This window comes from Bacillus rossius, chromosome 13 (genome assembly GCF_032445375.1).
Source record: "Bacillus rossius redtenbacheri isolate Brsri chromosome 13, Brsri_v3, whole genome shotgun sequence".
NCBI classification, from domain to species: domain Eukaryota; kingdom Metazoa; phylum Arthropoda; class Insecta; order Phasmatodea; family Bacillidae; genus Bacillus; species Bacillus rossius.
In genome coordinates, this window is record NC_086340.1 from 7,592,353 (window position 1) to 7,605,272 (window position 12,920).

General features: G+C 42.1%; 1 protein-coding gene across 1 annotated transcript; it reads right to left on the reverse strand.

The window, feature by feature from the left end:
* Positions 1 to 1,031: 1,031 nt before the first annotated feature.
* Positions 1,032 to 7,378, reverse strand: LOC134538178 (tubulin alpha-1D chain-like). Its single transcript, XM_063379240.1, has 5 exons — positions 7,131 to 7,378; positions 5,476 to 5,698; positions 4,605 to 4,906; positions 3,597 to 4,124; positions 1,032 to 1,604 (listed from the first exon to the last, which is right to left on the reverse strand). The coding sequence occupies exons 1-5, from the start codon at positions 7,131 to 7,133 to the stop codon at positions 1,314 to 1,316; spliced, it is 1,347 nt and encodes a 448-aa protein (XP_063235310.1). The 5' UTR covers positions 7,134 to 7,378; the 3' UTR covers positions 1,032 to 1,313.
* Between the last annotated feature and the right edge of the window lie 5,542 nt (positions 7,379 to 12,920).

A 12,920-nucleotide genomic window follows, 5' to 3' on the forward strand; every position in this document is an offset into this window, starting at 1 on the left:
AAGACTGTTACGTTATGTACCGTGGTCATAACTGCTGACGAGGTATCTGTGTGTATTGCATAACTATTAATGTTTCAAAATAAATTCTTTTTGGCAAAATACTTGTAAATTTCTACGAATCGAGGTAAACTTGACGTCGACCCAAGTGTCTCCCCTGCTCATAAAGACCGTTATGCTGCGCCAACCCCTGATCAACCCCTGCCCCTTGGAGTGTGTTGAGTACTATTGTGTTTATTTGTTCAATAAAACATAACGACGTGACAACATGAACATAATTATATGTAAATTAACTCTAGTGTTATTTATGTAATATTTTGTATATAATAATAATTAGATGTTTTTTTTCATAAATATGTGGAATATTTGTACAACATTGTCCACCAGGCGACGAAGCCGAGGCCAACACCCGGAAGCACCCGAGCGCTGCGTGTGGCGCGGGGTGGGGGGAGGACAGGCGGACGAGGCGTGGCGTGCGGCAGGGGGGCCGTGGGCGTCTGTCGTTAACCACAACGCCGAACATACAATAACGTCGAATACCATAACGCCGAATGCCAAATTGACCGCAACGTCGACAGCTAGAAAACTGCTGTGTACAACAACGCCAAAATACAGTAACGCCGAAAAATGTTGCTGCGGGGGGGGGGGGGGGGGGGGGGCACAGGAGGGTCTGAGGAATAACAGCATCATATTGCCGTTGAACGGATGAACAACAAAAATTGCATGAATGTACATCTGGACACTGTGTAGCAGGAAATCACTTTAAGGGAATATTCAATAGGACGTAGCCTTTAACCAAATTATAACAATCAAAACTGTCCAAATTTGGTGAAGTTACATAAATTGGACTTCACAAAAGAAAATTGCATGTTCTTGCACAAATCACCATCTCAGACTTCTATCCCTCTCCTTCATCTGAAAAGACGTTACGTTATATAATATAAAACCACAAATTTCTGAATGAAATAATAATTATAACAGCATAAAACCTTTTTGATGTGTAAATACCGAAATTTAATTAATTTAGGCTGAAGTGTTGATAGAACTCATAGATAATTTTTTTATTTAAAATTTATTTACAGTTAGACACACAAAATAACAATTACAACATATTTTTAATTGGCTGAATGATTGTTAATAATGATACATAACTATAGGTTGCCATAAAAGTTAAACTAAGGTATGCTCCCCAGTTGGTACCGAAGTTGGATTTTATATAATTAAAAAAAAACAGGTTGGCACTAATGTCAACATAGAATACAAATGCAGTCGGCATTGGTGTCAACCCTCGACGTAAACGCATGTCGATGTCCAAGTTAAACTTCTTCCTCGTCTTCGCTGTCGACCAACTCCATGCCCACCTCCTCGTAGTCCTTCTCCAGCGCCGCCAGGTCCTCGCGGGCCTCGCTGAACTCCCCTTCCTCCATGCCCTCGCCCACGTACCAGTGCACGAAGGCACGCTTCGAGAACATCAGGTCGAACTTCACGTCCAGCTTCCCCCATGCCTCCGCGATGGCAGTCGTGTTCGAGAGCATGCAGACGGCGCGACGCACGTCGGCCATGTCACCCCCTGGAACCACCGTGGGCGGCTGGTAGTTGATCCCCACCTGCAGGAATGACAATAACACCTCACACGTCACTATATTGTACAGACATGTCTCCACCTGGAACCACCGTGGGCGGCTGGTTGTTGATCCCCACCTGCGGGCATGACAATCACACCTCACACGTCTCTATATTGTACAGACATGTCTCCACCTTGAACTACTGTGGGCGGCTGGTAGTTGATCCCCACCTGCGGGCATGACAATAACACCTCACACGTCACTATATTGTACAGACATGTCTCCACGTGGAACCACCGTGGGCAGCTGGTAGTTGATCCCCACCTGCGGGCATGACAATCACACCTCACACGTCACTATATCGTACAGACATGTCTCCACCTGGAACCACCGTGGGCGGCTGGTAGTTGATCCCCACCTGCAGGCATGACAATAACACCTCACACATCACTATATCGTACAGACATGTCTCCACCTGGAACCACCGTGGGCGGCTGGTAGTTGATCCCCACCTGCAGGAATGACAATAACACCTCACACGTCACTATATCGTACAGACATGTCTCCACCTGGAACCACCGTGGGCGGCTGGTAGTTGATCCCCACCTGCAGGAATGACAATAACACCTCACACATCACTATATCGTACAGACATGTCTCCACCTGGAACCACCGTGGGCAGCTGGTAGTTGATCCCCACATGCGGGCTTGAAAATCACACCTCACACATCTCTATATTGTACAGACATGTCTCCACCTTGAACTACTGTGGGCGGCTGGTAGTTGATCCCCTCCTGCAGGCATGACAATAACACCTCACACATCACTATATTGTACAGCCATGTCTCCACCTTGAACTCCTGTATGACTTTTGTGGAAGGGTGGTAAATGTATATCTTAATCACAACTTCTAATAATGTTATTTGAATTGCTGAAAATTGTCCTGATAAATAGAGCATAGCGGTGTAACATGGTGGCTTCAGATTCCATAATGTGACTGATGACTTTCTTGGCTGGTAGGCAATTTTTGCATTACTCTTTTTTCCCTCATGTATGTGCTATATCTTCTCTTTATAACTTGGTTTTCATGGACCCCGAATTCAGAAGTAGTTCAAATCTCTCCTTCAGGCATCCCCTGTCCCTTTATCAAGTAATTATTGTAATGGAACACAAATACATGAAACAACGAGAAGCTCCTGAAAAATGAGATGTCATTTAATGAAACGACTATGTATGACGCTGCTTGGGAAATGGTCTTCTGTCACTGAAGTTGTGAAAATTCACTGGAAGTTTGTAATAACTGTATCAATGTCAAAAAAACTTGGCATTTTCCTCAAGTCACTGAAATCCTCATTCTCAAGAAGTAATATTGGCCAAAGTAACTTGAGCCGATTGTGTGACACTAAGGTCATTTCCTCTGGGTGGGATCGTGAAAATTTTAAAATACTCTAAAATATTAAGTCCAAATATCAGGTTCAAATTATTTCACGTGTACGAACCAAATACATAATAAATTGCCTTTAGGTACTGATTTAAATGTATTTTTTAAAGGCAATATTTAAGAAAATAACAGCCATGTAAGAATGTGCTTTCCCGGCAGGTCAAGAATGCAAAGCGAAAAAAAAAATTCAATTATAAGCCGAACATCAAAAGCAAAATTATTATCGGCATGAAATGTAGTGTGAAATAACATCCGACAATTGAAGCAACAACCTTTAGTCAAGTATCTAAGGGTTCTTTGGATTAAACGGGGATGTTATGAAAAATCACAGAATTGTTGACCATTGAACAAAGTAAAATAATAAAATGAAGCAGGAAAAAGAAGTAGTCATCCACCAATCACGTAGGAAGCAAAATGTGTTTACATGTTATTGTCATATTTCTCCAAAAGATAATCTGATGTAAGGATTCTCTTAAATTTATCTCACCACTCATTATTTTAGTACTCTATTTTCATCTACACTGCTAATTAGCTAGTGATTTGGATGACTAAGAGTCATAATTAGAGTTCAGCTAGGTAATAGCAAACATCACCTTGAAGCCAGTGGGGCACCAGTCGACGAACTGGATGCTCCTCTTGGTCTTGATGGTGGCGATGGCGGAGTTCACGTCCTTGGGCACGACATCGCCCCGGTACAGCACGCAGCACGCCATGTACTTGCCGTTGCGCGGGTCGCACTTCACCATCTGGTTGGCCGGCTCGAAGCACGCATTGGTGATGTCGGCCACGGTCAGCTGCTCGTGGTAGGCCTTCTCCGCCGAGACGATGGGCGCGTACGTGGCCAAGGGGAAGTGGATCCTCGGGTAGGGCACCAGGTTCGTCTGGAACTCGGTCAGGTCGACGTTGAGCGCGCCGTCGAAGCGCAGCGACGCCGTGATGGACGACACCACCTGGCCGATGAGGCGGTTCAGGTTGGTGTATGTGGGCCTCTCGATGTCCAGGTTGCGGCGGCAGATGTCGTAGATGGCCTCGTTGTCCACCATGAAGGCGCAGTCCGAGTGATCGAGTGTGCTGTGAGTCGTCAGCAACGTGTTGTACGGCTCCACCACAGATGTCGAGACCTAGAAAGTGCAAATCCATTGCATACTCTATGAAATTGTATGTCACAATGTTATAAACAGAAAGGCTGTGAATACATCGATGCAGTAGGCTACTCATAAATCTTAGCATGCCAAAGAATCGAACCTTGTTACATTAATGTGATGCTTCAGCAAACACCCAATTGTGGACAATAATGTGGGCTCAGTTATATTACAAATATTAAGAAGATAGTATAATATTTATACAACTTTACATTAATTATTCTATAAAAGTGGTAACCATATTGCATATTATTTTCTGGTTTCGATCAATTAACCCTTTTACAATTTTAGGTACTAGTGCTGTTAAATAACTCTATAATTTTTATGCTAAAACAGACACACACAGAGAAGCCTTACTATGGTTTCTGATACCTAGACTACGGCATTTTAGTATTAACTGACAAGTAACAGGGTCCCTCGAGGGAAGATTAGAGAGCGCCACATGTGTTTGGTTCTCACCAGAGGCGCCGGGTAGACGGTAAACTGCAGCTTGCTCTTCTTGCCGAACTCGACGCTGAGCCGCTCGATGAGCAGCGAGGTGAAGCCGGACCCGGTGCCACCGCCGAAGGAGTTGAAGATGAGGAAGCCCTGCAGGCCGGTACACTGGTCGGCCAGCTTGCGCATGCGGTCCAGCACCAGGTCGATGATCTCCTTGCCGACGCCGTAGTGCCCGCGGGCGTAGTTGTTGGCGGCGTCCTCCTTGCCCGTGATCAGCTGCTCCGGGTGGAACAACTGGCGGTACGTGCCCGTGCGGATTTCGTCTGCAAGACGCAATCAGCTTGTAGTTGTTTCACACTTACATGGAAGCACAATAATATTCTTGTATATAATATACAAGGACTGGCCTGTGAAGATGGTCTGAAAAGGATGGGTCCTCCATATGTGGTGAAATTAAAAAAAGAGATAAGATGATACTGTTTTGTCCAGTGATTTATGACTTATTCTTGCATTAACATGAATAAATATTCTCTACGGTTCTATACAGCAGTGTTCCTGTAAAACGTGCAGCAATACTAACTGAATTGTCTTATTTGTTGTCCAAGACCATGGCCCAAAACCCAGGCACACCAGTCCCACCTCTGTGTGAGTGCCTGGAAATGCAGGGTGTCTTGGCGGAACTTGAGGAGCAATGACCTGTGATGGTGGTCCAACTCCCAGGCACATAAGCCCCACCTCTGTGAGAGTGCCTGGAGACACAGGGTGTCATGTCAGACCTGGAGGAGAGCACTGACCTATGACTATGGCCCAACTCCCAGGCACACCAGCCCCACCTCTTTGTGAGTGCCTGGAGACACAGGGTGTCATGGCGGACCTGGAGGAGAGCACTGACCTATGACGGTGGGCTCCAGGTCCACGAAGACAGCCCTGGGCACGTGCTTGCCGGCGCCGGTCTCGCTGAAGAAGGTGCTGAAGCTGTCGTCCCCGCCGCCGATGGTCTTGTCGGACGGCATCTGGCCGTCGGGCTGGATGCCGTGCTCGAGGCAGTACAGCTCCCAGCATGCATTGCCGATCTGGGCGCCCGCCTGCCCCACGTGCACGGATATGCACTCACGCTGCCAAACAGGAAAACATTATGTTCATAAATTCTATTTTTTACCAAAACAAAACACAGTGTCCATAACATCAATGGGTGACTATAAAACACGTGTTTCAGCTACAGATTTACCTAGCATGAATCTCTAATGTTTAAATTATATGACAGGAATTGACTTCCTATAAAATTGGGCATGTTTTCTTTCAACAAATAATAAAATTTAACTACAAAATTGAGGTCATCAGATAAATTTAACATCTATTTGTGTAGACAATCTTCATGGTGTAGTTGGATGCAATTGGCTTTCGGTGTGGTGGTTTTCGGGTTCTTGACTTGTTTAAGACTTTGGTGTAAATTGGTGTTGATAGACATGTAAACTACCCACAAAAGCTCAAACAAACGAAAAGAAAACAAACCATACATTTTGTCCCAGTGGTGAGAACTCTTGGCTAGGTCCCAGATTCGAGGTCTGGAATTTTTTACTTTCGGAAATTTTTTTTTCCGGGTTTGGATCTGGGTCTAGTGGTTTCCTACACTTATATACTATTGCATTAGGTAACTGTGCACCACCAAGAAAATCTTAGTACTGCCGCTTTCGCCACTGCATCAATACATCTAGTCACTCTGCTACTAACACGCAATAAGATACCATCTCTAAAGTATGTAAAATCTACGTAGATTATCGTATAAATTAGTTACTCTCATCACTGACTTAATGATCGCGTAATGCTGTGAGACAGCGCCTGCTTGCAGAATGCCAGCATGCGACAGGAAGTCACCAACATGAGTCTGAAGCCGGCATTCTGCAGGTAGCCACACTCACGGTTTCACACACTTTCACATTTTTAATATCTTTTAAGAAGTGCATTTGTATTTTTCACCAAAAGATGGTGTTAGAAGTTATATGATTTATTTTTATTTAATTTGTTGTGATTTTAATCATTTTTACTTTTATAATTTCAATAATCAATTTCGCAAATTAAGTAAATATTCAATAATTGTTGACAGAAATGCACAAAGCTCCGATATAGGCAATGAAGGTGAATATTACTTAAGTTGAGCTAGTGAATGAGACTAATACCTAATGTTTCCACAATATTGTTCTCTGGCAAGCCTACAGAAACAACCATAATGCAATGGTGTACTGTATTCTGCTAAGACACAAGGCCAAACAAAGATAGAATTATTGCTTGCTGTGTTCCACTGTCGAATACTAAAGCCACTTTTCTGTGATCCGTCAAAAATTGTAGGACAAAATAAAGTTATAAATCTAAGAGCCCTCAGCTTGCCCGATACTATTGATTCATATTAATATTTTACCAAAAAAAAGATAGGTAAAGGTATTGTAAGTTAAGCATTATATTTAAAAACGTTTGAAAATATAGGACTATGCTACGATAAATACAACAATTTCCAAATCATTAAAACATACCGTGATTATAAATACTGACCATAATGTTTTCTTAGAGTGCAGAATATCCTTCGTTAAGAACAGGAGTAAAATATTTTGTTACTTTTAACACACTTTCACAAAACTTAAATACTTCAGTTTTTATAAGTAATAGTTTGAGTTTGGAAAGTTCTAGTTTAGTGTTTAAAGAAGTTTTTTGTTTTGTTTATGAAAAGAGGAAGCTATATCAGTACACAGCTTATCGTTTTTTTCTTTGTACTTCAGTGTAATTCCAAATCCTATAGAACTCAGGGTAGCCAACAGTTCACATTGATGAGTCACGCCCGAAAAGTTCCGAAGTTTTCCGATCGCTCGTTAAAAACACAATTTTGTAAGGATTGATACATTTTATGTTCACAGAGTATTTTAAATAACGCTAAGCTAACCTAACCAACCTTTCATTTTAGTCACGACAACATAACCAAACATAACATACCCTCAAGAAAAAAAAAACAATATTATTCATTTCATTGACCTCACCTAACCTTTGACTTTGGTAAACTTCGGAAAGTTTTCGGGTTGTGGTGTTGGCTTTCATCCTTGTGAACTGCATGCTATCCATATAACTCAATACTGGACACACGGTTTGTTTAGCATATAGAAACCTGGAAACCATGGACAATAACGCTACCTCGTGGGATATGTTTAGAAAATTTGTAATGTGTGTACCTTCGTACACACTCATAATCGTCATTGCCCCTAACATGTCTGTGGATGCCGCCCGCGCAACACTGTGCGCGGGAGCTTTGAACGCTGCGGTTTTGGGTTCGGGATTCTTCGGGAGCGGTCGGGCGTCATCGGTTGCGCGCCGATTCGCCGGTTTGCATCCCGCATGAATGTGCCCAGGGTTTTTCCCTGTGTCTATGCAGGTTTTACCTGGGCCTAACCTATCTCTAGTTATAGTCTAGATTTAAGAGTGAGGGGAGTTGGTCACGGCGCCAATCGTTGCCATTGCTGGCCAATCCCCCTCCTAGCACACGATGCATGCGACCCTCTTCCTGCATGGCTAATCCCAGCATGACTAGGCGTATAGGCTTCGGCCTGAGACGCACCTAGGTCCCTCCCTAACCCGGACCCCTCCAAAATACACTTAGTTTTAGTTAGGTTAGGGAAAAAAATCGGAAAAGGAAGTCGGCCATTGTTCCCCCAAACGTACGAGACCATTCTGTTCTAGCCTGGTAAGGAGTTCTGCGAGTACAAAAGGGCAATGCTTCGAGTCAACAAAAGGAAGATCAACTGGGACTTCACCGAGACAGGCCACCGCGCTGCCCGGACACCGCTCGCCGCCCTACGATGTAAAACTTCGTGGAGTCGCCGCCGCCTAGAGACCCCGACGGACTTCGTTTTGGTGAGACTATTTCATGTCATAAACGTTCATAGAGACAAGTTAAAGAAGATAGTGTCGCTTTGCAAGCATAAAACTCTGGGAGCAGTTAGAAACTGAATCCAAGTCTCTAATAAGAAGTCATAATAGGCGAGCGTAAGGCAAGTTCCATGAGGGCGAGCGAGTGGGGTCTTCAGAAAACATGAACAGAATGCAAATACTGACGTCGACTGCCAACACCGTACATAAGGAACACTCGCAAACATAACACCACGCTCACAAGACAATTTGCCGCAACTGTTTTCAGTATCAACACACGACACAAAAGTGCATAAGAATAACTACGTGGAATGCAAGTGGTTTGGGTGACAGCGAGACATTTCGTGGACATGATAGAAACTTTAGCCAACTTCTACAGATACCATATCAGTCAATTCTATTTGTATTTATTATGGTAGCAATTAATTTTAACCACACGCAGTACTTGTTATTGATTGTATAAATATATTTTTATATCCCTTTTTAGGTAAATTCTATATGTACTGGGCTGCAAATATTTCATTGAGAATTTGTTCCATTGTTTATAATTTATTGTAAATGTCACCCAGTAAATCTATGGCCAACCACCATTGTGATTGACAGTGTATACGCAGTAGGTTGAGCCGACGCGACGCTGGCACAAACTTGATTAAGGATGCTGCATTGATATTTTTATCAGATTGTTAATTTTTTTGTGTTTTTGTTATAGTTGACCTGTAACGAGTATTCAACCCCACCACGCAGGGGTACAGCTTCATAACGATCAATGTCAGTTCGAGAATGAGATGAGATGTTCGTTTGTGAGAATATTCCTGTTAATAAATTGTTGTATTTATGAATTCTACTGGGCACCTAATTTTCTGACACACTCGCATCCGTTCTTTCCTGCCTTGTTAGGGTTTTCTGTTCCTTTAGTGATACCCGTGACAAAGTGAAGGGAAATATAATTTTAACCTTGCCTCTTATAGCCCAGTTTCAAGTTTCTTCCATGCTTTAAAATCTCTCCGTGCGCTTGTGAAGTTATTACAATAGTGTGCTACGTAAAGTAATGTTCCTTTTACGATTTAAATATGTATTGCTTGTATTATATGATAGCATTCTTTCGAAATTACTCTCACTGTAGTGTCAAATATTTAATAAATCCGATTAATGGATATTATTTCATTCTAGCTCCGAATTATTATTATTATTATTAGTTGTGAGAACATATGACAATGATCGCGAGTGAGTTTTATTTTATCACCCGATCACACAGGTGGCGCCCTAAAGTAACTAATACTCTTGAGAGACAAACTAATAATAGTGTGTTTAGTTTGACGGATTAATGTGTTATTTTTTACAGACAGAGAGAAGTGGTAGTCACAAAATTGATTTGTTTGGAGACGAGTTATGCTACCTAAATCGTTAATATCTGTTTGCCTAATATTATGCACATGTGAGTGTGACATCTTCAGATACCCCTATTAAATGTCATAATTATAATGCATGAAATAGTTTATGGTTTTCTCCTGTTACTTCCACCCAAAAAAATGCATACAGTCTGCACCTTCTGGTCAGCCACCAAGGTCAAACTTACCTTAACTATCCTCCTTACACGCACGTAGAAGATGCTCTTGATTGAGTGGATGTCATGCACAATAAATCACTATCTATCCTCTTGTATAATGGACAAAGTTATCGAGTGATAACAAGAGTTATTTAAAAAGTTAATTTACCAACATGTCATGCGTGCCTACATGAAGTGTGACTTGAGATACTAGCATAAATTCTTGTGAGAGCTGAAAAATATTTGTGGATATGGAACGATACAGGACAATTGACGCGTGTGTCAAAGGCTGTGTACGTTTCATAATTGAAGAACGGAAAGCTTTTACGTTTACATGAAACCTCCAATTGTATGCATATCATGTTGCAATAAATATTTTGCTTTTTATGAAGGAAATCCAAGTGTTCTCTTTTCTTTTGAAAAATCACAATTTTTTCAAGTCATGTTAGTGTTTGAGTCTTGGAGTTAGGAGTTGTCAGGAGATGGCATGCTGTGATGTAGCTAAAGACACATTTAACCTCACCATAGTCATATTTTCCCGCCCAAAAAATTCCATTAATGGTGCTCAACATCTCATGGTTAGTACTAAGTATAATTAGAATTTCCATGATTTTCATATAAGAGTCATTTAAACTGTTTCCATAATGCAAACACTACATATCAGCCATCGTTTTGGGCGTCTGACCAACATGGCGCCTCAATCAGCTGATGGAATAAAATGGCCTCACACACCACATAATAATGCAGACGTGGCCACCCCCTGGTTTCAGCAGTTCAGGGTGTAAGGTAAGCTGTGAAGTATTGGCATGCTCAGTGGCCAACAATGTAGCCAACTAGCTAACTGACATGCTGCATATATCATCTGCAGAGAGGATATGGCCAGCTCGAACAAGCTATGATTTCAAATAACTATTATTTTGCTTGCCGGACCTAACTGCTGGTGCCTGGCAAACATATTCGAAAATTTCTGTGACCCCCTCCCCTCCGACCAGGACTCAGCTGGTGACATGTGAAACCCTTTGTGGAGCACTGTAATTACAGGGGGAGTGAAGCAGCAGCCAGCGGCCATCTTGTCCCGCGAGGAGTGACGGAGACAACAGGTATTTCCAACAACCACTGCTACCTCCTGCATTCCATTGCACATATATCACGATTAACCCTCTGGGCAAAATTGTCACCCTCCACACAACCTCTATTAAGAGGCCACTCTGCCCAGCTGTTGTTGGAGAACGTCGGGGAGATTCGGCAAGTTTCGGCCGAGCGTAATCACAAAGACATCCGCCAAGCAGGCAGTGCATGGTAGTGTGTCTCGAGCTGCCAAGGGATCCACCGCGGATTATAATGTTCACCCTGTGATGTCCGTAAAGTGCTGGGAATGTTGCCCTTATTATCAATACCTACTATTAGGGGGACACTGCAGCCAGGAACATAAGCAGAATTTAATTTATTTGGAGTAATTGAGAGGAGAGATGATAGAACACTTCGCCCACTGTTTCTTTTTTTTTTTAAATTCTTTCCTTTTGTTGGTGGAGATGAAAGATTTTCTTTTGAGATTTGAGGGTGACATATCAACCCTATTTCCTCCTTTGCGCACTCTTCTGAGAGTAGCCTTTTTGAACAAAAGTGAAAGACAACCCTTAAGTGGGTCGTAGTAGTAGATAAGAGGGATGCTCGGGATAATCAGTGGCCATGGGAGCATATTTATATTCAGACCATGTTGATGGACATGTACATACTGGGTACTTCACCATCGAACATTGACTAGCATCAACCATGGTTACCATTACATCCGCGAGCGAAATTAATTATACTAACGAATTGGTAATCATGCCTTCGTTTACTATTTATATTAACTGAGGTATAGAGCCACCAAAATTTTATGAGAGGCCATTAGCAACAAACCCAAGATATGAGAGACAATTTTTGCTCTCAATGTTTGGCAGCATCCTGCAACACTAACAGGGAATGACCACTTGGTTACCTGGTGCGACCTAAGTGTGAATAAAATATAGTTTTAAGGGGAGTTATTATAACTGACGAACACCATTTTGGTTAAACAGTTGTAGGACAAAAATAAAGTGTTATTACAGTGCCATCTGCAGATTGCGACTCGAATCCCTGGTTGGGCCTAGTGGATGCTGGTTCGTTTAAGGCATGGAAAAGTTTGGTTTGGGGGTGGCAGGAGACACCAGTCTAGGTCTTAACAACTTAAGTGCAGTCGTGGGTTGTCAGCCCCAGCATAGTCCACTATGCCCGTGCCTGAAGTTACATACAAGAAATTAACTGTTACACTGTGATACTACCTAATCAGGGAAGACAACTGATTCCTATATGATTATAGTACGGGAAGAGACTGCAAAAAACACAAACGAATTACCAACATGTTACTTTATGACGAGAGCACACTATACAGGTACATCTACGCCACTCACAGGGATACTTCATAATTGCTAACTATGCTTATACACATTTATCCTGGTAGTAGCCTCTATGTAAATTGTTGATTCGCTGCAGTCGGCCATAACCACAAGTTCTTTAAATAAAGCAAGTGGTCTCACGCGATGTGTCGCTGCTGTGACTCAACATTGGTGATTGTAAAAAACGATGTTGCTGATCCTGGCAGATGTAAGCAAAGGAATTATTAAATGAAACTTGTAAAGTAATTGGCATTTACTGTTAATTATTTTTGGTAAAATAATTTTAACAATGTTGTCAATAAAATCTGTGTTATAGTCTTCAAAAGAACCTTTTGATGTGTAGATTATATTTAAGTTAAGGCAAAATACATTACAAAATAAAAAAAATTAAATTAAAACTGTTGAAACAAAAAGGTAATCCTTCAGTTCCTATCTTTCAACTTTAAGGTTAAATAATGGTACATA

Bases quoted from the DNA above. Each gene is read 5' to 3' on its own strand.
- LOC134538178 (XM_063379240.1), bottom strand. The intron at 4,125-4,604 runs GTGAGAACCAAA...TGCACTTTCTAG, and splicing joins CCGTCTACCCGGCGCCTCTG to GTCTCGACATCTGTGGTGGA. The intron at 1,605-3,596 runs GTGATGTTTGCT...TCATTCCTGCAG, and splicing joins GGTGCCCCACTGGCTTCAAG to GTGGGGATCAACTACCAGCC.